The 25,372-nt window shown below is 42.3% G+C and overlaps 1 protein-coding gene across 2 annotated transcripts; it reads right to left on the bottom strand.

The window, feature by feature from the left end:
* Nucleotides 1-419: 419 nt before the first annotated feature.
* On the bottom strand, nt 420-25,286 carry lmtk2 (lemur tail kinase 2). 2 transcript variants are annotated; one of them, XM_089018852.1, is made up of 14 exons: nt 24,801-25,286; nt 19,473-19,594; nt 19,135-19,288; nt 18,975-19,051; nt 18,774-18,892; nt 17,949-18,036; nt 12,285-12,415; nt 10,267-10,351; nt 9,472-9,593; nt 8,096-8,245; nt 5,044-7,954; nt 3,957-4,089; nt 3,660-3,893; nt 420-2,981 (listed from the first exon to the last, which is right to left on the bottom strand). In XM_089018852.1, exons 1-14 carry the CDS (start codon nt 24,901-24,903, stop codon nt 2,947-2,949), a joined length of 4,464 nt encoding a protein of 1,487 aa, XP_088874978.1. In that variant the 5' UTR covers nt 24,904-25,286; the 3' UTR covers nt 420-2,946. The 2 variants fall into 2 exon arrangements, with proteins under 2 accessions (XP_088874978.1, XP_088874977.1); XM_089018851.1 differs by having other exon boundaries at nt 3,660-4,089.
* Nucleotides 25,287-25,372: the final 86 nt, after the last annotated feature.

Raw genomic sequence — 25,372 nt, 5'->3', positions numbered from 1 at the left:
GCTCTCAGTCGTACAGGAGTGGTCCATCGATGAAAGGGTTTCTTCAGCCGTCATCTGTACTTCTTTGAAGGTGTCGGACGTTTTGCTTTGCTGCTAAAGTATAGGAAGGCGCTTTTAGCCGCCCCCCCCCCCCCCCCAAAAAATAACAACCTTGTATTGTAGAGCATTTTTAGCCAAAAACGACCATTGAGACTCTTGACAGGCTTTGAGCCCTGCTTGAGTAAACTTCATAATTTTTATAGTGTTCTGATGAAATTATTCCCGATGCACATTCATACTCTATTTGTTTACATACGTTAAAAATGGTACATTAAAATGCTTCAAAGAATTGAATGGTATTTGTTGCGGCTTCGTCTAACCATACAAACATTTTTAATTGCCACCTCATTCGTGCTCAGATGATACAAGAGAGCCTTACAAGAAGTTCCTTTGCATTTATTTTCATCGTAAACAGTGTAATTATAAACATCTCATTCAATGACACTAATGCATGATCAATGTGAAGTAAAAATATTCCCACTTTTAAAATGGACACCTTTCACTAACAGCGTGATTGGATTCCATCGTTGTCATCGTCGTGATTGGCTTGGAAATCAGCTGCCCATTCACACAACCAATCATCGACAATTCCACGCTAAGCAACAGGGGCTCTTTGCCATGTCAGTTACATTTTGTCAAATGTGCAAGATGAAGCTTCCGTCATCGGCGATGACGACGACGACTCGTCCGCTCAAAGTCCTGAAATAAACCGTCAAGTTTGGACGAGAAAGCGCATGCGCCGCAGCTTTCAATCAAAAGGTCATGAGGCGCACCGGGGGAGGGTCAACATGAAACTGGAGGTCAAACTGAGGCAATGAGGACGACATAACTCCATCACATCCTTTACAATACCGGATTTGCGCACGCCTTCTGCCAGACAAGTGGACACACAACACACCGACGCGTTTACGTCTGAGGTTTTTTTTGGGGTATGGAAATAAAATTAAATACAAAACTGATTGGGGGTGGGGGGCTCGAGAGGTGAATCGAGCCAAACCAGGGATAAAATAATCTCTCAGGAATCACAATGACAAGGAACTCAAATGTCATTGAAAAAAAAAAACCGTAATAAAATGGCAAGTGAAAGACTATTGTTGTGTTGATTTTGATCCTGTTCTTTTCTTCCCCCTTGCGGGCGCAATGTCACTTCACACCTAAAACCATTTACACCAATCGGTAGAAAGTCATTGCACGTATTTCTGCAGTCTTTTTTTTTTAAACCTTCAAATATATACTAGGGGTCATTTAAAAATAAAATTTGGTAGTGCTCACATGAGCAGCATTTTTACCCTCCCCCCCACCTCGATATCAGAAGAGGGTGAAATACAAAAATTATGTTAGTGTTTGTCACAACTCAATTCGGTTGAGCTCACGTCAACTACAGTAAAGTCTCGTTATATCGATATTGTCGGAAGGCGGAAAAAATATCGATATAAGCGGACTATCGATATATCCGATCCTGCGGCATGTAAATTTTCTCCTTGCGTTCATAGAAATAGTATCGTAATAAGCAGTACTATCGATATAACCAGACTTTACTGTATTTCCATGAATATGATTTCAAACAACAACAAAGTGGTTAGAGGCAAAAAAAGACAGAATACTCATTCGCGCGTGGCCCTTAAAGCCATTTGAGCACTTCGTCCAACTCTTTCCTATCCAGTGCACTCCCTCTTTGTCGTTACTGGTACGTTTCAGCGCATGAGTAAAACAACTCATGGCCCCCTGGAAGAACAACTGTCTTGCTGTAGTTCACAGAGGGGGGGGCGTCAGGACGCTATTGCTCCGCTACTGTGCTACGAGTGAAACAACTTGACCATTATTGTCACACACGAGCCTCCAGTAGCCCTACTGGACCTTAATAGTAGCACCAAAATGACCAACGTGTTGTTTTGCTTCACGAGTCAAACATCGTCTGCGCACGCCAGAATGGCAATGCTTGGGAGGGGAGCGCGAAAAAAAACAACAGCAAAAAACTAACATGGACTTTCCAGCTTTCACTAGGAGCACACATTTGGCAACGAGTGTAGCTTTACCCCACAGGTCACGTGTAGTTGTTCTACTAGGATGCTAAAAGTTTTCCCACAAACTTTGTCGTCACGAGTAAGACAACTCAGCTCACTTGTAGAGTGACAAGCGCACACTTGTATCTCAAAACTACGTTTCCAGTGATGCAAAATGGATCTAGTGGGAACGATTGGTGGAAACAAACATTGCGATTAAAAACAAAGTATGACCAAGGTGAATTGTCTCACTTGTGAGGGTAAAGCGGGTACTTGTATCTGGACCTGAAGGTGTCTATTAAAGCCACTTGAGCACGTATTCTGTCGAGGTACCAGTGAGGAAAGAAAAACAAGGTTACTTGTCGGACACGAGTTCTTTTGACATAGTCTTGAAGCGTGGAGGCCAAACAAGTGATCGTTTTTCCCACCGAGGAGGAGATTGTGAATACTTAGCCTAACAAAAAAAAAAAAACAACAAAAAAAAAAAAACAAGGTCATAAAAATAGAATGGCCAATGGCAGTGACGAAGAAAAAAAAATGAAATCACAAGGTCCAGCTGAACTCCAAGAAAATATTCCTATTTGGCTGTAGTGTCCCAATTCATCCTCCGAAACCTTTTAGGAGATGGCAGAGTGGGGGGAGGGGCGGTAGGGTGGCATGGTGGTGATCGGAAAAAGCAGGAAGCAGCCAAGTGTCCTTTGGGAATGCTCTCCATACCTCCAACATTGAGCGCCCCGTCACTTCACCCCCCCCCCCCCCCCAAAAAGTGGGATTTTGCATGTGCAGAGTTTGAGATTTGACATCCTTTGTCAGGACCGCCACCATTTTTTTCCAGTTCTGGATTCGATCCGGTAAAAAGTGCAAGTGTTTTGATAGTGTGATAACTAATGGAGGGCCTCGAATCTCAAGGCTCGTCTTTTTCCCCGTCCTCACTGCTTCCTAAATGGGACAATAAATAAACAAATAAAAAATAAATACATAAAAAAATAAAAAAAATAAAAATAAAAAGTAAAAAATAAAAACATTAAAAATAAAAACATGAAAAATAAAAATATAAAAAATAAAAACAAAAACAGTACATACAGTACAGTACAAACATACAGTACATGAAGTACATACAGCACATACACACACATACAGTACATACACACATACAGTACATACACACACACACACACATACATACAAAAACAAATACACAAAATATATAGACAAATAAATAAATAAATAAATAAATAGGCAAATAGATAAGTAAATAAACAAATAGACAAATAAAAGATGTATAAATAGGCAGATAAATAAATAAATAGACAAATAAATAAATAAATAATGTAAAAAATAAAAACATGAAAAATAAAAATATAAAAAATAAAAACAAAAACAGTACATACAGTAAAAACATACAGTACATGAAGTACATACAGCACATACACACACATACAGTACATACACACACACACACACAAACAAATACACAAATATATAGACAAATAAATAAATAGACAAATAAAAGATGTATAAATAGGCAGATAAATAAATAAATACGCATGGTAAGAGATGTGCTTCTGAAAAAAAATCCCGAAATTTCACCCAAAACGGACAATAAGACCAACTGACCTCCTTGTTCAATGTCGGAATCGGTGAGGTGCGTCAGGGAGAAGCTGGCGATGCTGGCCGGTGAGATGGAGAAGCGGGAGTAGTTGGAGGAGTTTCCCCAGCCCGATGCCGCCGCGACGGCCTGGGACGAGACGCGGGAAGGCGGCGAGCTTTTTGACGCCGCCGCGTCTTTGTGCGTCCTGGAGGGGAAGGCGGGCGCCGAGGGGAAGTCGTCGTCCCACTCAAAGCCGCCGCCTGTAGGTCGGAGGAAACGGACGGTGAGCGTACGTCGGGTCACGCGCCTGCCGAAATGTTTACCTTCTTCGTCTGTGGAGCTCTCGGAGTTGGTGAAGCGGTTCAAGTAGCTGGAACTTGGCACAGGGCTGCTAGACTGGGGTGTGTGCAAATTGGAGCCTGAGGAGTGGTCGCCCAGTTCCTTAGTGGGGGTGTCCTGAATCACAAAAGATATTTACATGAGGATAATTTTAAAAAATATATACATAAATAAATAAATAGTTGAGGAGTCAGGGTCAAACAGAGTCAAAGGGTCGTCTCGACCCCCTATCCAGCCGGTTTAACACATTTCCCTCCTTTAGCACGCCTATATCATATGATTAGCTCATCAGTAAGCTTTGCAAATGCCTGACAACGATCGTGATCATTTCAATCAGGTATGCTGGAGGATGGAGAAATCCCCAAAAATCTGGAGTTGCTCTCAAGCACCGGACTGGGATGTATGCAGATGTTTTGGGTCTTTCAAGAAGGTGAGGTAAAATTCTGCTGATGACTCATGCTTATTTGGACGGTGCTCTACAAAGTAACTCAAAATAATTTTACAGTCCACATAACCTTTTTGACCTTCAAAAGATGGAAAACAAAAAAAAAGCCTACTAGAACATCTGAGCTTCATTTTTGGGGCTGATCTGAGCCCTTTGCATAGTATTTGTGCGGCACCCGCTGGACACAGCCACAGTGTTATGAGTGGCAAAAAAAGAGAAAAGCCTAGTAGAACACCCGAGCTTCATTCATAATAATAATAATACATTTGATTTCTAAGCGCCTTTCAAAACTCTCAAGGTCACTTTACAGTCACAGGATCAGTTTTTTTCTGTGGGTGAGCAGCGGCAGCCACACGCGTCAGTGTTCACTCAACCCGGAATAACTCAAATAGATAGAAAGCTAATCATAGCCCTTTGCATAGTATTTGTGTGGCACCCATTGCACATTAATTTTTTAACACAACCACAGTGTTATTGCTGGAAAAACCAAAACAACAACAACAAAAAACAGAAAAGTCTACTAGAACACCCGAGCTTCCTTTGGGACTAATCAGAGCCCTTTGTATACTATTTGTGTGGCATCTGTTGGACATGATTTTCTTTTTTTAACACAACCATAGTCTTACCTGGTCAAAGAGGTAGAGTGTGACATCATCAAAGAAGGACACGGCTCTCCTGGTAGTCGCGGCCGCGGAGGACGAAAGCTCAGTGTTGAGAGTCGGCAGTTTCAACAAGCTCTTCAGGTTCTTGGCATGGCTGTCGTCCGAGATGACGAGTGGCACAACGTGCGGGCCTTCGTCCTCGCTGTCCGTGTCAGAGCTGTGCAGCTGGTAGCTGCGAAAGTCGTCGTCCGAATCGTCGCTGTTTTCGTTCTCCTCGTCTGCATCCATACCGTCCTCCGGCGTGTCCCGACGGCCCAGGTAACGACCCTCTACATCGGTCTCTTTTATCTTGTGGGCCTCTCCGGTGTTCGTCCTAGTTAACCTGGTGTGAACGGTGTCCTCGGATGATGGGAACGGACTAGCGAGGGAAGGCCGATCTGGCTCAGGAGACTCAAGTAGTACGTTAAAAAGGTCTGATCGATCTCCGTCGTGATTGGGCCAGCTTAGAGGTTCCGGAACTTCCTCGCTCACATCAAAATGCATCTCCGGGGATGGATTTAGTTCTCCTATAATGTCATCCTGCGCTTCCAGGGCAGTCGAACCTTCTTCCTGTTGTATCACAGACTCCGCAAGACATTCGGTCAAAGATTCCAGTACCGGAACTGGAACTTTGGAAGAGTTCGGCGGCAAAGTGGCGTCAACAGAACTTTCTGCTTTTGTTTCTTCAGGTTTCTTCTCTGGCTCCGATTCATTGTCCGAGAAGTAAGCGGAGTCTCTGTAATTAATGCCCTGAAGCGGTTCTTCAACAGGAACAACGTCATCGTAATTTTCGGCAGGACCGTCCGACGACCCCTCGGGTTCAGAGATGACAATTTCCGGAAGAAGCACATTGGTTGGAGCGGTAGTATCTTCAGTATTGCTTTCCTTTTGAGCTACGCTGTGGCCATTCTTCACAGGCGAGAGGTCTTTATCGTCGGGCAGAGAGTTCCACTCAGGAGACTCAAGGTTTTCCGTCTCATACCCACTGTCAGCTATCTTGTACGGAGGTTGGAGCTTGTGCTGGTCTCCCAGTCGGTGAATGTCCAAAGAGTCTAAAGAGTCTGGCGTCTCAGCTGAGTGGTCTACCGTCGGTAGGGTGGTGGACATGCTGTCCTCCAGCAAGCTGTCTTGGCTAATCTGGTCCAACGAAGGCCCGGAGACTAACAGAGAGGATCTCCTCAGAGATGGTTCGTTGGTGTCTGTAAATAATTCTTCACGGTCAGACAGAATGGTTTCAATTTCAAAATCGTCATTGAGTTCACTCAACAGATCGCTGCTCAACAGATCGTCAATGAGTCCGCAGTCTGAAAGTGAGGTTTGGATATGCAGTTTTTCGAGTATTTGACCTTCCGTGAGTTGTGGAGTGATTTCATTTGTGTTTTCAATGTCAAGGTCAAGGCTGGAGAGATTGGCGTCGGTGTGCGACACCTCTGTGGACTCTGTGGTGGCATTTTCAGAGAATCCGGTCACCTGATCCTCCGTCTGACTCTGGAGAACCTCCGACGTCCCCGAGGAAGAATGGAAAACAGAGTCTACACATTGGTCTGACGGTTGGAGCAGAGTGAGGTCCTCAACGGAAGAACGGTTACTTGCTGTCAGCAAGTTGCTTATGTCGTCTTCTGAGAAAACCATAATGGAAGGCACCGGTATTTCAGTTTGTACCCGAAACGGATTATGTTCGCCAAAGTTGGTGCTTGTCAAGTCCAAAGTCCCTTGTACTTGAGATGTGCTGGTCCATGCGGGTTTTGTATAAGAATCCGTTGGGTTGAAGCTGCCGTGAATATCCAGGTTTTGCCAAGAAGCCATTTTGAAGTTTTCCTCTGGTTCATGGATAACACCGGGTGATAGAAAATGTTGTTGTGAATTTAAAAAACCTGCGTTTTCTTTCATCATATCCTGTCCCTTCGGGAATAGGACATTCTCGGACCGTTTATTAGTGTTCAGAGGCCTTTTTGTTTCAGCACTGACCTCCTCCACAGTATGGTGAGAGGCTGTGGAACAACCGTTGTAAAAAGAATCCGTTGCATTAACGTCTCGTAAATCCAAAGGAGTATTAATGCAAAAAGGGCCCCCGTTGCGATCTGGCAGCTCCACAAAATCTTGTCTCCAAGAGACAGAGTCCTCCTGCTTGGACTCTCCCTCTGTGAAAATGTTCGGGTGATATGGACTGTCGTTTTCCAGAGATGACCAGATATGACTGTCGGGTAAATAAGAATCCTTGGAGTCGATACTTTGGTGGAAAAAGTCAGCGTCTGTGCTGGATTCATCCAAATGAACATCTTGAAGAACAACAAAGTCTTGTGGGGTTGAAGTGAACTCTGTCCGTTGAGCGCCGTCTTCTCCGAGATGGCTTTCTCCTCGATCTTCAAGTTGGATGTAATACCCGTCCCCGTTAGCAGGCGTCCGGGCATCGAACACAGGCACGATCCCAGGTATTCCGGACAGAGCATTTCCGCCGCCAGCGGCCGCAGATCCGGCATCGGGATCTGGGAAATGAGCGTGTATGTCTTCAGTGGAGACGGGGAAGAACATGCTGCTATAGTTCACCGTTGCGTCCATCCCCGGGTGCGAATGGCTGCCGTCATAGTGGTCCTGTTTGGCTGCCTCCCAGATGTATTCGAAACTGAGACCTTTGCTCGTTTCCGTCACAGTCAGCACCTCATCGATGTCCTGCTGCAGGGCGTCAACGGCAAAGTGCTCCAGGATTGGAAAGGAGGAGTGGCTCACGGTGGTCTGGCGGGTGGAAACGCTCGGCTTGAGAGCATCCCAGCGCTGCTCGAAGTCTTCTTCACTGTCCCTTTGGCCTTGCATGCGCAAGTAGATGAGTAAACGGTGTACTTCCTCGGCTGTGGCGCGCTTGTCAGGGGAAAGCCAGCAAAACTGCAGGATCTCGTACCTGCGTGTTGAGGGAAAAAAATGTCTCAAACAAGATGAATGACATCAGCAGGTTGCTACTTTGTAGGTTCATCCTGAAATTTTACCTCAAAAGCTTAAAACCGTTAACTTTTTCTAAGTAATGTATAATTTATTCACTCACCATCTCTCTGAATAGGGAAGCTCCAGTTGCGGCTTGAAGAGTTTGACTTGTTGCTCCTTGATCACATGATTGAGAACCTCCCGGTCAGACAGATGTGGATATGGTTGAGCGGCATTCTCAAAAAGCTCCCACAAAGTGACCCCCAAGGACCTACCGTACAATCCCGCACAAAACAAACAGTTGTGAGGGCACCAAGCACTGATGAGTTAAATAAACATTTAGCACGTGCTGGTCGTCTGGTGGTGAGATTACTCCAAGATTATTCAGACGGGGCATGGTTGGCGGCGAGTGGACCACAGAGCAAACAGCTTCACCAAAGAGTGGTCACATCGTCTTTTTGTTTTCAGAGGCTAATACAAAAACGAGGCAGCACTGTAGTCAAGTGGTTAGCACGTCGACTTCACAGTGCGTTGGTCATGAGTTCAAATCCCTCTCTACCCACCCTGTGTGGAATTTACATGTTTGCCCCGGGCTTGCGTCTGCCTTCTCCAGGTCCTCCGGTTTCCTCCCACATTCCAAAAATATGCATGGCAGGCTCATTGAACACGCCAAATTGACCCGAGGTGTGAGTGTGACTGCAAATGGTTGTTTTTCTGTGATTTGCTGGCAACCGATTCAGGGTGTCCCCCACCTACTGCTCGAAGATAGCTGGGACAGGCTCCAACAAACACCACCACCCCCCACGTCCCCAGTGAGGAATAAGCATTTTGGAAGATGAATGAATAATACCAAACGTGACGCTTCATCAAGTTGCCTGGAAGGCACTTTGTGATTGACACAGCGGGTCTAATAGCAGGTGCCAAATTTGAGGCATTACCTAATGAAGAGCAGAACGGATCTCTATGGGGGGGTCTTGGTAGGGGATGCATTCTGAATTTCAACACTTCTTTATTCAGAAGGTAATGTGGCTCTTGTAATAAGAGCTAGCTTGCATAACATTGCAATTTATGACCTCCCAGGAAGCATTTGGCCGAGCGTCGGCAGCAGCCAAGAGACAGTCTACACTTGAGCGCGACTTACGTCAGTGCCTTGTTAGTGGCAGACATGACGCGTACTCGACATCTCGATACCGTTTCGAGTCAAAGTGCACACATGACAAATAAGGTGATGAACGTGTGCAAGAAAGGAGTCAATGGCAGAGTTCCGTTATAGTAAATGTTTAGATGACAACACGTTCGGCCAAAATAACTTGAAAGGAGACAAAAAAAGGAAAAACTGTTATATCTGGGTGTAAGTGGACATACAAGATAACACAATTATTGGCATACAAAATCAAAGAAGACCCGAATAGGCATGCCATTTCCTTTCCAGCGTTGCTTTCTCGTGAGGTCGTTTGATTTGGGCGCTGCCTAGGCGACAGCCTATTTTATACGTACCAAACATTGCTGGACTTGGTATGCTCCAATGCGATCACCCCGCCGTGGCGCTCGCCCACCAATTCAGGAGCCAACCAGCGCAGGGGGGCAAATACATCGTCCTCTGTGATGATGTAATCCTCCTATGATGACATTTGCAAAACAACAACGGCGACAAAAAAAAAAGATAAAAGGCCAAAATTACAAACGGTTTCATCAACAAAGAAGGCAAAAACAAACATATCAACAAAGCTATTTATTGTTTTTTGCACTTGGAAAAAGCGAAGCGGGCTCACTTTGACTCACCAGCCTGATCAGAAATAGCTTAACAGGGTGACCCGATGAGTATTAAATTCAAAGTGACAAATCAGCAAAATTCCAGGAACGCCGCAGACAGGAGGCCCTTGGCGCACTTCACTCGAACAGCTAATCACGTCAAAAGAGAATGCTAACCGTGTGTCGCAAAAGCAAACACCGGCATTTCTTCCTCCTCCTGCCCGACTAATATAACACCATGATGTCTCTGTCACATCAGCTTCACAAAAGAATGCATTTCATTTGTCCTTTTTTTCCACACCAAGCTGACTTGTTAGATTTATAAGCTGGGGCTGGCATCGCGCCGAGAAATCCTTGCACCGTTTGGTTCGACAGGACTCCGGTTCTCACTTGCACGACATTGAGACTTCCAAGGATTGAGTTACACCAGCGACCGATTGAAAACAAGGTCACTGGATACTTGGGACGCAGCACTTTGGCTGGTCTGAGCCAGTGACAACAAAAAGGAAATGGATCGGTCACATCACAATTTGTGCCTACCTTATACGCAGAGGGCCCAATGCCATAGTCTCCGACCTTCACGGTAAGATCTGCCGTCAGGTAACAGTTCCGCAGAGCTAAGTCACTGCAAAGGAAATATCACAGGAGTCACATCGTCTAACACGAAAGAAAACGTGAGAAATGAACAAAAAACACACACAAAATGGACAGTGTATTTAAATCAAAGCTTTACCTTTTGATAAGACCATTTTTTTGGCTAAAAACATTGTTTTACATTCGATAATCGAACACAAAAAGGGTGGAGCAACACATGTAGACATACAATAGAATTAGTAAAAACAAGAATATATATTTTCTAATATTTTTTTTGTCTAAAAATGACTGAAATCAGCACAGCTTGCCAATCAGCTGGGAAATTTCTTTATGAGTCAGTCTGGATTTCAGAGTATTAGGTCATTGCAGTCACATTTCAAATTTGCCTGTTTGTTTTTGTTGAGTCATGCACAGGAATACATTTTCATTTATATAAAGCACCTTGAATTGCATTTTACATATTATTTACAGATTATTCTGCCCTCACATGGCCCAAATGTGTACAGTAGTCCGTTGAAATTAAGTAAAAAACATTTTCAATGGGGGACACACATGCGTTGAGGGTTTCTTTTTTTCTTTTAACCTTCCTAACCACAAGAAGATGAACGCTTTGAGAGGCTCTGTCACTTCTCCGCCTTGCGCCTTGAGACGTGCACATGTTCTATTCCTGACTCATGCATACAGTGGCAGGATATTGTTTCGTGAGGGAAATACTATACATAACTATTTGGCGTTGTTGCCAGGAGATGGCGTGCAGCTCTAAGTGGCTCCTGTTTTTCTGTGTTAATGAAATGTCACTTCGTAGTTGATTATTTTCCTTATTTCTTTGAAAATACTGCATCCCATCGCAACGATAAACAAGCATTGTCTTTGCGGACATGACTTGCTTGGCGTGTGTCAAATGCGGTGAAACCTCAGGTTATTTATTTTTAACCCATTTGTCTGCGGTAGTTGGCTGTGTGCCCGATACGAGAAAACACAGGAGGAAACGCACCCGCAATTTTAACCGGACATGGCCAGCTGGCAGTATGGCAACCATCACATTCACATCACACCATCAGCATGTTCGGAGGAATTTGTGCAATTTGATGTTTACTAGAATGGGCAATGTAAATGATTTTTTTTCTCCTTTGGTTGATATTTTCAGGGACAGCTCTCGCTACAGGTTACAGGGAAAAAGCAAGCATTTGAGTGTTGTTAACAGCAGACGAAAGGGTCACTGACGTATGAACATTTTAGTTCGTGCCGACTTGACCGTCTCACTTTCTGGGGAGCCGCAGAGCCCCCCCGCAACCCCTTTGAGTTGTAACAAAGATTTAAAGCCATCTTCCAAAACGGGGCTATCCTTTTACACGCAATGAGCAGAATCATCATTTGCCGTTAGCGGTGGACAGCTGACACGGTGGCAATGCATCGGACCTGGTGTAATTGGAACCCTCGCAGCTTATTCCGAGCATGCAAATAGAACCGATGAGCTGAGCACCGGCGGTTACCCTCATGCCGCATTTTGCCACCAGCTATCCCCCCACCCTCCGTCTGATATCCTTTCCGCCACTGACATGCGGCCTGCTGCTTGCAAGCGGACGGTCATTTACAAAAACTTGCAAAGGCCCGTGGCCTTTTTAAGACTTTTAATCAGCAGTCAAGTATAACGCGTAAATTTTAAGCATCGTGATCAAAAGAAGGTTTCATTGTGCAAAATGCAATCTGCAGACACCCTCGTAAAACAATTACGTATTCGTAAAAGAAATTGCTTAATTGTGATCTAAATATTGAAAAAACAAATTATATGCAAAGAAAAACAACATGCACGACTAGAGCCAGCAATCCAAATGTCAAGGCACTGTTTGCATCCCAAGTGAAAAATCAAGGCCACGCATTTTGCCAAAAGGCACAGCAAGTCGAGGCTGAGGCTGGCAGAAAGCGCTGCCGTTTCTTTGCTTGTTGCAGCTTGAAAGTGCTACCTGTGCAAAAAGTTGTATTTGTGAAGGTGAGTGAGCCCGGCGGCGATTTCGCAGGCCATCCTTTGGAGCTGCAGTATCTCAGTGCTCCTGAATGTCCAGTCCTGCAGAGACAGATAGCCTCGCAAATCCCCCTAAAAACACAGGCAGACAACATAAAACAATTCTTCAAACAAAAGCACATGTTTTTTTTCTTTAGCAAACCAAATAAAAGTGTTGCTGAAGAAAACCAAAAAAATAATGGTCTAAAATATTAGAAATGTTGATGACATATGACTCCACTGTATACCATTTGGGACCTTGTTAAATAAACAAACAATCCAAATACCGTATTTTCTGGTGTATAAAAGCCTAAACCTAAACGCCTCCATTTGCCCTGCGCCTTATTCGTAGGCAGGCCTTATATGTGAGTTAACATTGAACCACAACAGGTCTTCGCAATTACAGTAAAGTCTCGTTATATCGATATCCGTTATATCGATAGTACTGCTTATTACGATACTATTTCTATGAACGCAAGGAGAAAATTACATGCGCGCAGGGTCGGATATATCGATAGTCCGGTTATATCGATATTTTTTCCGACTCCCGAGAATATCGATATAACGAGACTTTACTGTATCTTAATATGAAGTAACGAAACAATGCCCTGGTCATCTATTTTTTTAAAGTCTTTATAGGGCACTAAAATACACAGTTCAAAATCCAAAATACAAATCTGTTATTTTTAGAATCTTCAGTTGTCATATAGGTAACAGTTTACAAATAAGTTTTTTTTTCCCACAAATGTGATTTTATGGACTTTTAATGTATTTTCCAACGTTTAATGGCTGAGGGTATTCCCTCCGTTAGTCAGAGTGCAAGGCATTTATCAAAAATTAAAGGTTATACCCGCCTTTTGAAGGGAATGCTTTTATTTGTAAGAATGTACTAGATAATAATAATAGACTTTTCCACAAATGACTGACTGACGTCACATATTTTTACTTTACTCTACTGTCAGCGGCCACTGACTCCATTTCCCCCTGTAGAAGTAGTGCATTACCCTAGCCTCTACTATAGTGCCTTATATACTGCTGAAAATGATGCTTTGATCCTCTCCTCTTTCATCTAGGACTGCTTCATGTCACAAAGAGGGTATATCAAGTGCTGAAGAATGAATGACTCTGTCTCTTTGTGTTGTCATGTTATTTATGTAGTTTTTTGTTTCAGCTCCTGTATTTTGTTTTTCTACTTCTTCCTTTCATAAATTTGCTGCTGTGAAATGTAAATTTCTCCACTGCATGACGAATAAAGGTACATCCAATCCAATCAATATGGTGTACCTTATATTTGGAAAACTTTTATATATTCATATATTATATTCGGAAAACATTTTTTTTTCACTGAAGGTGCGCTTTAAAGTCCAGTGCGCCTTATATATGGAAAAACTTTGATAATACACCATTTGTTGGGGTGCGCCTTATACACCGGAAAATACAGTAATGTATATTGTTTTCTTGTTTGCCTAATTCATAAAATAAGAAAAAAATGTTCTATAAACGGGTATATTCACCCACCCCTAAAGAATGTCCTCCCCAAGCCACACACAAGGACATTACAAGCATGTCAATATTTAGAAAACAAATTGTAATGAATATCCATGACTTTTTTGTTATTAACATTTTGTTAACTGGATGCAGTTACACATGTATTAATACATGTTAATTGTGCTTACTTATATGTATTGCAAACGAAATTCAACTCTTGCAAGGTAAACAGTAACACGTCCACGTACAGTGTGCAGAGGCTGCCACACGGGGGCAGTACATCAACCAAATGCTGTCTCACTTTATGTGAGTGAACTGAACTGCCACTCTTGAGTAAGGGTGGGCAGCTTTTGAGGGCTCAAGTCGAAGAAAGAAGAGAAGGAACCGTCACAACAAATACACTTGAGTTTGTCTTGTGTTGCATTTGTCTTGTGTTGCTCAGCAGATGGCCTTCCGTGGGAATTTTTCCAAAAGTTGAACCGAGTCACTCGGTGTATTGTACCTCAACTGAGATCAAAAACATTACACGGGGTATTGGGGGTTGGATTGCTTCCCGGGGCACTTAATGTGCACTTACAGCCCTACGAACCGAGAATCAGTGACACCTGCGGCGATCACTCACTGTGTCTAAATAATAGTTTTCACTTTGTGTGACTTTTAAACGCCGCAAATACATCACAGTGCGGTTCCAACAATGTGCTACAATTTGACAACGGGATTGTGTGCAGTGAAGGAGATTAGTGAGCAGTCCAAAGCTATCCGAGGAATGAATTCAGAACATACCGAGAACACAGTGTTCATGCAGTAGTCATGAGGTACTTTTGTCTAATCGCATCTAGTTGGCGAGTGTGCAGCTCTTGGTTGAGAATGCGGGTGTTTATGACGGGGGTTCCCTCGTTCTTATTTCAGAATAGAAGAAGCAATGGTTAAATGTTTACTCATTCACTGCCAGACATGTTCAAAAATACAGTAAAGTCTCATTATATAGCTATCGGTTATATCGATAGTACTGCTTATTACGATATTATTTTCATTTTCCGGCAAATTTGTAGTCTTTTATGATATACAGTAAAGTCTCGTTATATTGATATCGGATATATCGATAGTCCCGGTTATATCGATACTATTTCTATGCACGCACGGAGAAAATTACATGCAAACAGGGTCGGATATATCGATAGTCCCGGTTATATCGATATTTTTTCGGACTCCCTTGAATATCGATATAACGAGACTTTACTGTAATTAGTTCCGGTTAGTATGATACCCAGTTATTACGATAATCCGGTTACTACGATGGCCTTTTCATCTCCCGCCAGCAAATTTGGTCAGTTTATATCGATACAAAAGTAGCTTAAAGGACAACCGACGCCTCCGGACAAGTTGTGTCCATAATTTGTAACATCGCTTCAAATGACTTCTACTGACCGTATTTTACAAAGATTCCACCGCATATAGCTATATTTTACGTTTTAAGACTTGCGCTGAATATTCCGGAAGTCTTGTTTTTGAGTTGGTGACGAGTCCTCACGTCACGTCACTGAAGGAACGCCCCTGACCGAGAAAGGACACATTGCAGCAGTCCTTTTATCACCTCAATGCATTTTGCGGTACTTTGTTTGGTCTGAAAACTTCGTGTTGATCCTTGTTGATGGCAAAATTAGAAGGAAAACACATAAATAACGCGATGGTGAATCATTGTGTGTTGCACCAAGCAACTATTTGATATTAGCTGACAAAACTTCCCAGGAGACAATTTCCACGGAGCTTTGTCGCTATCTTCTGCCTTTTTTGGGTACTGTGGGTACTAAAGACTTTGTCACACATTTCTATCCAGATGCATCAAAATGACCGGAATAAATTATTTAATAGATTGCAAACATGTATGCTTTCCTCTTCAGAACTATTTGAATCATATTCATAACTGGATGAGTAACAAGAAAGCATCGTTTCCTAATCTGAAGCCATTATTTTGATTCTCCAGCAAGGCAAGACGTGACACTAAGTCATTTTTATTGGTGTTTTGCATTTGACTAAAAATATCAGACTGCGTGTTTTGCGTATTTTAGATGCTATAAAAGTTTTTCTGATGTCAGTTAGGAAACAAAAAAGTGATGCCGGTTGTCCTTTAAAGCTGAATCAATATTTGCCTAAGGATTTCAATGGCACCATTAGCGAAATCTGGAAACGCCGTATTGTTTGATTTTCGGCTAACACCGTTGGTCACGTGACTAGCTGTCATGCCGTGCGCAAACATGACGGGTTCCGATAAGTTGAAACTCATTGTTATCGGAAAAGCAAACAAACCAAGGTGCTTCAGAATAAGAATAAGTAATGTAAATGTTGCAGTTTTTGTTTTTCCATACATGTACAGTATTTAATTGTGTTGTATTCAGATATTTTTTTATCGCTTGCAATAATCACTGTTTTTCATATTTAAATGCTGGCGTTCGTGGTTTCTCTCGTGTGTGTATAGAACAATGTTGAGTGCATTATTGAATATTTACTCAGTCACTATTGCAAGAGTGCGTTATGAAAATAATAAATGACGTTTTTATTGAATGCATAAGTTTATTTTTCACTTCACTACAGTACAAAAGCATGCTAGATACGCAATCCATGAACCCAAGGAGAAAATTACACGCCATATCAAAGATCCCCCATTTATTGCCCACTCTTAATGCAGTTCGGCGCTGGATCGGATATATCGATAGTACGGTTATATCGATATTTTTTCCGACTCCCGAGCATATCGATATAACGAGACTTTACTGTATGTCCACTCCGGTGCCAGGGTTTTTGTCATTGTGACTTGAATTCCAGGACCCACAGGATATTGAGTTTTAGGACTACATAACCATTCAATACAGCGTTAGAAACCTTAGACTGTCTTCTTTCACCAGAAAAAAAAAACATTAATTCCTAAGTTATTTGTGTCTGGAGTTATCCGAGCTTGAAATGGGGGCGGCTGTGCAAAATACAACACATACATATTGATTTATATAGAGCGTTATCAACAGCTGAAGCTGGAACAACGCGATAACATGGAAAAAGGGAAATACTGCCCCCTGGTGGAAAATAAAAACATTGCCAGTGGTCATCAGCACCAAAGCATGAAAAAAACCAAAACATGAAAACATTTGGGAATGCCGCTCTACGTCATATTTTCAATTCCCAAATAAATTTGTGAATGGCAGTGAATGAGTTAAAGGGAAATCTGCATACGGTTATCGCCATTTCAAGTGCATCCAAGGAATCTTAAATCAAGTTCCGGGGTTCGAGTAGGCTGTCCCTTGACATTTCTGTAGTTGGATCCAACATACCCAACCACCCATAAAAAAATATTTCTCAATTTAGTCTTTACAGGTGACATAAGAAGTGGTGAAAAATGTTTTCAAATGACTTTTTGACAGGGGTGTGTAAACTTTCAATGCACTGTACATAAGTGCCAATGTTGGGCTGTTGGGAAACACAAATGATAAATATATTGACATCTCCAACCCGGTAGTGAGAAGTGCTCACAGGTGGGCCACTTTTGACAGTTATCTTGCATAAATTGAGGTTTGTTAATTACTTCCACGGCACTCAACACACACAGTCAAGCTAAAGTGGATGTATGGTAATTGATATGCTCCAACTATGTATATGTTTAGAATTATAATGCACCCGCAGCTGCTGATTAAGACCGTGAGAGAGGATCTTGGGGTTGAAATTATATTGCGGGTGACCACAATAATTAGGCTGCGTCTATTCTTACCCATGACTGAGGAACAACCGGTTGTTGACAATAAACTTCTTCTCATATCCATTTCCAAATAAACATGTGCAGAGCGAAATAACGGGCTTCTCCTGCTAAGGCTCTTAAAATATCACCTGCGGTGACTATCTCTGTTAATTAAATGAGCTCTCAATCCCGAGTCTTAGTTTGAATTAATGGTGGCATATTAAAAAAACGAAAAAAACGAGCAAAAACAGGACGGACCATCATTTAGCGAGTTAGCCTATTATATTCATATGAATTTTGACTTAATAGATAATAAGAAATGAAACAATCAGCCATCATTTCTTTTCAACGTCCTAGATCAGACCTGATTGTGGATACTGGAAAATGTTTGTGTTGTCAGTGACAGTTACTCACCATTTCACAGTACTCAAAAACAAGCAGAAAGGGAATCGCTTCGACACACTGTCCAAGGCACCGCAGGAGGTTTGGGTGCTGCAATACTCTGAGGATAAAATGATGAGACATAAGGCCAATATATTTGTGTTTTTTTTAACTCACATTGCAGTGTGTGTGTGTGTGTGTGTGTGTGTGTGTGTGTGTGTGTGTGTGTGTGTGTGTGTGTGTGTGTGTGTGTGTGTGTGTGTGTGTGTGTGTGTGTGTGTGTGTGTGTGTGTGTGTGTGTGTGTGTGTGTGTGTGTGCGCGTCATCCATCCATCCATCCATCACTTTTCTCCAGCAATTGAGATATGAGTTTGATTTGCTCAAGCACTACTTGTGACTCAAAAAATATATATAATCCAAATCATATTTTCCCGTTCAAATAAATGCAATTGCCATTAATCCGTTTCAGCCAACCAAAATAAAATCCTAAAACATGATTTACTGTAATGTCACTCTATATTGTTGTACTTTAGAAAAATATTTTGTAAGGACATATCGAAAATAAATCACAAGACCACATATAAATGCTACTGCTTCCTGCAAGATCTTTTGGCCACCTGGACACTGTAGAATACAGACTGCCAGAATTACTTTTTTTTCTGCAAACAATAAGGAATGTATGCCTGTAGGCACCGATCTATTGGATACACTTGTCAGATGGATGGATGGATGGATGGATGGATGGATGGATGGATGGATGGATGGATGGATGGATGGATGGATGGATGGTAAACTGCTTCTTGCGATGAGATGATTGAGTTGGTTTCCAATTGATTCAAAACAACAAAAGACATTTACCTATAAGGGTCCCCTTGCTGCAAGAAATCATTCTGCTCCTTGGCGTTTGCGTTGGCTTTTAACTCCTTCACTATCACTCTGGTGCCACTGGGATCTGTGTAGATTTCACTTAGGATCACCTGCCAGCGGATATTGAATAAGTTGAGTAAAAAAATGCAAGTAAAGTAGATTTTGACTACTACACAAAGGCAAAAATCTGACCTGTCCAAACCATCCATTGCCGATCTCCTGAATGTAACTCAAACTATGACGGGCCACCTGGAAGCCTGTGGATCCCTCTGGCAAGGACAACAACAATTTCATATCATCAAACACATGTCAACAAATAAAAGGGACAAAGAGGATGTCCTTTTCCCCCAACCTGCGATTGTTGCTGGAGGTTGAAGATGCAGAGGTCCGGGCAAGGCCACAGGGGAGACGGCAAGAGTGTACACCTCAGCCGGCAAATGCATAGACGGCGTGTCCTCGGCTGGCGGTGTGAAGTCGAGCTCATCGTCAAAGTGGTCTTCGAATTCCTGCGTCGACAAACATCCACAGTAAACCATCCGAGAATTCAGGCCACAAAGAATGTTACTTTTCAAAAGACATCAACATGTCAGGTGGCCGCAATGGTCGTTTTCCATTTCATTCCCAGCGACGCGCAAGGGCATTTGCGGCCAATCGCACTGCAAGACATGCGGCGGGCGCACGTGAGGTCACCTTGAAGTTGATCTCCCTCTCCTTGCAGCAGCTCATACAGTTTACCAGCACCACAACCAGGGCCACCATCACGGCCAGCGACAAATAGAGAGACACGTAAAACAGGTCCCCCGAGCCGCTGTCTGCAATGGACGAAAAGAGGACATAAGCAAGGACTGGACAATTTGACATCCTGCGACTTTTTATGGCTTGTTCTAATAGCACTTGTATTTAAGGTTTAAAAAATACTTTTTGTTAGTAAAGATTTTTTTAAATACAGTAAAGTCTCGTTATATCGATATCGGATATATCGATAGTCCCGGTTATATCGATACTATTTCTATGCACGCACGGAGAAAATTACATGCAAACAGGGTCGGATATATCGATAGTCCCGGTTATATCGATATTTTTTCGGACTCCCTTGAATATCGATATAACGAGACTTTACTGTAGTATTATACAGCAAGTAATTACAATTAAAAATGCAATTTCTAAGGTCAATAATATGAGACAACCTTTTTCGGGTTGACGGAAATGAAAATTTGTCTTTCAACATCTGAAAACTTTAACTGTACATTGCTCAGTTTTGTTTTGCTTGCATGTGCGTGTTTCCTATCACGCTCTCTCCGATGCGTTGAGTCAAAGGTCCAACGACATTATACAGTAAAGTCTCGTTATATCGATATCGGTTATATCGATAGTACCGCTTATTACGATACTATTTCTATGAACGCAAGGAGAAAATTACATGCGCGCAGGGTCGGATATATCGATAGTCCCGGCTATATCTATAACGAGACTTTACTGTAGCATCAATCTATCATGGCGGCAGCTTGGATTTATTGTGTTTCCATCATCGCGTCTCAAGATGTTCAGAGAGACACTCGCAGCGGTGTCACATGGGTATGAAGAGCACCTGCTTGGTATTTTCGACAGCAGTCCCAATAATTTTGTCTGCGCGGTACGAGTGTATTATTAGACCCGCATGTCACCGCCCCCCCCAAAAAAAAATACTCAAGACTGTCTGGAGCATCCTGAGTACTTACATGCGATAAAATAACATCCCTTGTTAGCAATACTGGACATATTCCCGACCAAATACAACACAAAATTGTAACTTACATATTACAAACAGATTTTTTTTATTTGGGGGGGGGTGGGTTCAAATAACTCTACATAAACATTTAAGACAGCTTTAGAAACCTGACACTTTCTTCTTTCATTCATTCAAGTTAAGTTAATTCCGAAGTTATATGGGTCTGGAGTAATATGAGGTAAAAAAGGCAAATGCTGCACCCTCATGGAAAGGGAAAAAAAAACATGCCCAGAGGTCTGACCAGCGCTTTATCGGAGCCCCCCCCCCCCCCCCCCCCCCCCCGACCCCGCAAGAAAAACCAAAACCCAAACAAATTCGGGAATGGTGCTCCACGTCATATTTTCAATTCCCGAAAAAAATCGGGAATGGCAGTGAATGAGTTAAAATCTCACTGAATTGACAGGAACCTTTCCACAAATCCATTGGAGGAAATCATTGGCATTAAGACTTGGGTCATAATTGGTCGTTAAGTATTGCTCCTTTAACGACCTTCAACGTCCTTCGCTCTCGAGCTTTTGCGAACGGCAGAAGCCCCAATGAAAACTCAGTAGTTAAACCAAGAGCGGCTCTTTTTATGAGGCATAAAATGTCGACTTAAGAGTTAAAGATTGACAAAAGTATCAAACCTGTTGAGTTTCTAAAATATTCCCTGGCAGCTCAGACATGACTGCAAAGAACAGGAAAACTCACAGACTGCAAAAACATATGAAGAAGGCGCTAAGACGCTTGTCATATGAGAAGTCGCAAATATATGATGCTGGCTTTTAATGTCTGCGTGACCTTGGATTCAAACTGGCAAGCTTGTCTCAAGGCAAGAAGCAAGTTGTCCAACGTGGGAGTCCAAACGCAAGTTCAGCTCGAGCCTTGTAATTAACTTTGGAGGCTCCGCTGTTTGCAGTGGTAGAGGCCTGAGACCGGGAAATCTGCCAAATGGGAGAAAAATACCAATTGTCCGCTTCCTGGCAGCCGATGCTATTACGCAACAAACGGTTGCACCTCGCGACACACATTGTCTCCTTTTCCAAACACTACATGGCATCAGACTTGAACTGTGATCATGTGGTTACATCATAACTTGGGCAGAATTCAATTTTGGGACAAATATGGAAAGCGGTTGTTGGGTCTTCTTTCAATTCATGTATAGATTTCAGTAAGATATACACATAGAGGTGTTTGCAAACTGTGATGTGGAGATTATAAAACAAAAAAGACTCGAAAAGCCGAAAATCTATCATGAAAAGATCTGCAGTAGTCAGAATCAATGTGTCCTATGTTGCATATTTGGACTCAACGGACCAATCCTGACGATGCTTGATGATGGTATTGCATCTGCCTCAGTGGGAAAGTGACTTTAAGAAGCTGCCAGCGTGGTTATTTTTAAACCACATCTAGGCTAGTCAAAAAAATAATAATACAAAAGAAACACATCCATTCCGCACCAGTCGGCTATGACTGGAGTGATTCAAGCGCCATCTCTTCCAACAAATCAGTGCTCGTAAAGAATAATTGTAATTGGACGGAGGAACATTGTCAATCTTCGGCCGTGCTCCAGTGTGGCAAATGCGTAGGATCTCGGTAAAAAGGACGTCAGTGAAAGTTCAAGCAACATGGAGAGTCGAGGCCAATGTTCAACCTGACTAGCAGACAAGTGTCAGTGTCACCTGATTGTCAGCAGAGATTAATCATTTTATTTACATTACAATCGTACCTGAAGTACTGAGACTGTCACTCGGTTATGCTTTTTTTTTGGTGGCAACATTTTATTAACGAGTAAGCTGTATCGCAGCATTATGCTGAAGGGCTTTGTTTGTTCATCGAGAATTCAGGGAATTACAATCAGTCTATGCAACAGTGAGTCCCGAGTAGGAATGAGGAAAAATATCAGATGTCAACAGGTCCTGTTCAAAGTAGCCAAACTTCTTCTTTGGGCTTTTCCCTTCAGGGGCGCCACAGCGAATCAGTGTCCTCCATCGAACCTGGTTTTGTGCATCCTATTCTCTCACACCAGCTACCGTCATGTCCTTTTTGACAACATCCAAAAACCTCCTCTTCGGTCTTCCTCTTGGTCTCCTACCTGGCAGTTCAAGGCTCAGCATCCTTCTCCCGATACAGTCACTCTCTCTCCTCTGGACATGTCCAAACCATCTCAGTCTGGCCTCCAAAGCCTCTAATATGAGTTGTCTCTCTAATGCAGTGGTCCCCAACCTTTTTGGCGCCACGGACCGGTTTCATGTCAGACAATATTTTCACGGACCGGCGGATAAAGAAACTTTCCAAAGGCGTTTGTTTTTTTTATTCATTTTGCTAGCTTACGGTGGGCTAATTTTAGCGGAATGTATCACGTGACCTAGACAAGCGTTTTGACATGCGTCAAGAGTAAGTAATAGACGGATGTAATCTGGTAATTTTTCATTTTATATAAATTATTTATTCTTTCTGCGCGGCCCGGTACCAAATGACCCACGGACGGGTACTGGTCCGCGGCCCGGGGTTGGGGACCTCTGCTCTGATGTACTGATCCTATCCAACCCGGTCACTCCCAAAGAAAATCTAAACATCTCCAGCTCTGCTACCTGCAGCTCTGCTTCCTGTTTTCTTCAGTAGCACTGTCTCCAGTCCAAACGTCACGGCTGGTCTCAAAGTAGCCAAACAATTAAAATAAAATAACTTCAACTCAAATCAAATCAAATAAAAACAAATAAAATAAAATACAATAACATAAAATAACAAAATAAAATAAAGACAATTAAAATAAAAAAAAAAAAAAAAAAAAAAAATAAAAAAAATCTAATAAAATAGAAGAAAATAAAATAACAAAATAACATTAAAAACATTACAATGAAACTAAATACAATAAAATAAAATAGATACAACACCGTTCAACTTTCAGGATTTGGCTCTTGCCAATATAAAATATACAAAACTTGTCACATTTGAACATTATTCTGTGGGTTTTCAGAGAGATGCGTAATGGTGGCAAATCTGCTATGACTCACATTTAACATGAGTTTGATTGTGACTGTTTACTTCTCAGCAGAGTGATACCTGTCGCTTGGGTTTTTATACAACACAGGGATGGGACACATTTTGTGTTATTTTCATGAACTTTGAATCCAGAAAATGTAAGTTACAAGGCCCAGATACAGAATAGGTTGGTTAGCTCTGAGACGACAACTTTAAAGTCGCCACACCAACTCAGCTTCATTCGGTATTACCCGCGGCATTCGAATCCATGCATATTGCCAGAGAGCGGGCAAAGGACAGACCATAATGTCATAAAAAAATCCGGAAATACTATCACCAAATCTTTCTCGCAGTCTGTCTTATGATCGAACAAACAGGGTTGCTAATAATTGACCAGAGATGATAAACTCGGAATGTGTGTCGCAGTTATACATTGGCAGCTTCATTTGCAAGAGAGTAACAGTTAATTTTACTTGCTATCCAATCTGCAACCTTTGTTTGCTTACTAGATTTTCGTGTCACAAAACTAATCAACTAACATGATGACACTTGGGTCGCTGTTTTGTAACAAGTGTGAGAGTCTCGAACCACAGAGGTGTGGAGAATGTAACCCAAAAATGAAACAAAAAAAAATGTAACAAAAAAAAACATTACTGTGCGGAAAAAAAAAATCTAAATGTCATGAATTAAATCTAGCTCAACTTCTTCCACGATGCAGTTGACAATAAAAGTGTCTTTCAACCAGTAGCTCAGCAGAGGCACAGATGATTCAATGCTACAATGTGTGTGCATTCCTGTGGATGTCTTTTGGTTGTAATAATTTTACCTGTGGTTTTATTTTTTCCTTCTTTGTTAAGTGTCCTTGGGTGTTTTGAAAGGCACTTTTAAACGCAATGTCTAATTATATTTATAACAAGTTGTGCGCTTAAGAAACAATCGGAAGATGGAAAACATATGTTGACATCTTCACTGACTGTGGGGACGACATCCGATTGAAAACTGATGAGTTGATGTAGATACCGTTTTTAGTATGAGTGATTCTTAAAGCTCTGGGCGGATTAGTTTGGCACTGTAACTTGTGAGTGTTGAAATATGATTGGACGAAAAAAAAGTAAACGTATTAAAGAAATAAGTGGAGCCAACACAAATAACAGTCGGTCAATTAATGTATATAATTTCCTTGTGGCATTGGCTCACAGCGAAGAAATGCTGACGTGCTTATATAAATATGTGGTGAAAGGAGAGAGAGAAAAAAAGGCAAGCTATCATTCCACAAATGCCTTTACCTGTGCTGGGTTGATAGTTAAGAGGAGCCCCTTGAGCCGGCCAGCATGCCCACAGCAAGATCGCGTTGAGGAGCAGCCAAACACATCCATGACAGCTCTTCATTCTCCCAGTTTAGCTTCCAAACAAGACGTTAAATGTTGGGAATTGTGGTGGTCAACAACTGATGCCCGGGTGCCACCTGAAGTCGTGTTTCAGTCATTAGTTAACAAGCGAACGTTTTTGTTGATGGCACAAACAAGCATTCTGTCGCTCTGTACTAGCCACTTAGCTTCGGCTAGCAACAGACTGAGCTAACGACCGCAAACGCGGCTATAAAAACCCCGTTTCCGGTGCCTGTGAGGACAAAAGGTGCGAACAATCTCGTCGCCCCGTCATATTTGGCAGGTGCCGCTTGGCGTTTTACGAGAAAACGCGATCTGAGAGAAATAATTCAAACCGGACATTTGTGAAACTCATCTCCACCGAAGCGCCATATTCCATCGCGACGTCACAACGCCAAATGGGGCGGGCACCATCATGTGATTGATGCTTCACATTAGCCAATCGTGGCTAGAAGTACTATTCGAGACAA

This window comes from Hippocampus bargibanti, linkage group LG17 (genome assembly GCF_051943395.1).
Source record: "Hippocampus bargibanti isolate YZ-2025 linkage group LG17, ASM5194339v1, whole genome shotgun sequence".
In the NCBI taxonomy this organism is placed as follows: domain Eukaryota; kingdom Metazoa; phylum Chordata; class Actinopteri; order Syngnathiformes; family Syngnathidae; genus Hippocampus; species Hippocampus bargibanti.
The sequence above is the reverse complement of the archived record's forward strand: the minus strand, read 5'-3'. Positions and strand labels throughout refer to the sequence as shown.

What these genes read in the sequence shown, in the direction of transcription:
- lmtk2 (XM_089018851.1), bottom strand. Translation starts at nt 24,903, where the DNA reads ATGAAGAGCTGTCATGGATGTGTTTGGCTGCTCCTCAACGCGATCTTG. An exon ending in TTTTTGAGTACTGTGAAATG is followed by an intron (nt 12,416 to 17,948) that starts GTGAGTAACTGT and finishes CTGTGTTTTTAG; the next exon opens with GGGGATTTGCGAGGCTATCT. An exon ending in ACCAAGTCCAGCAATGTTTG is followed by an intron (nt 8,246 to 9,471) that starts GTACGTATAAAA and finishes ATTGTACGGTAG; the next exon opens with GTCCTTGGGGGTCACTTTGT.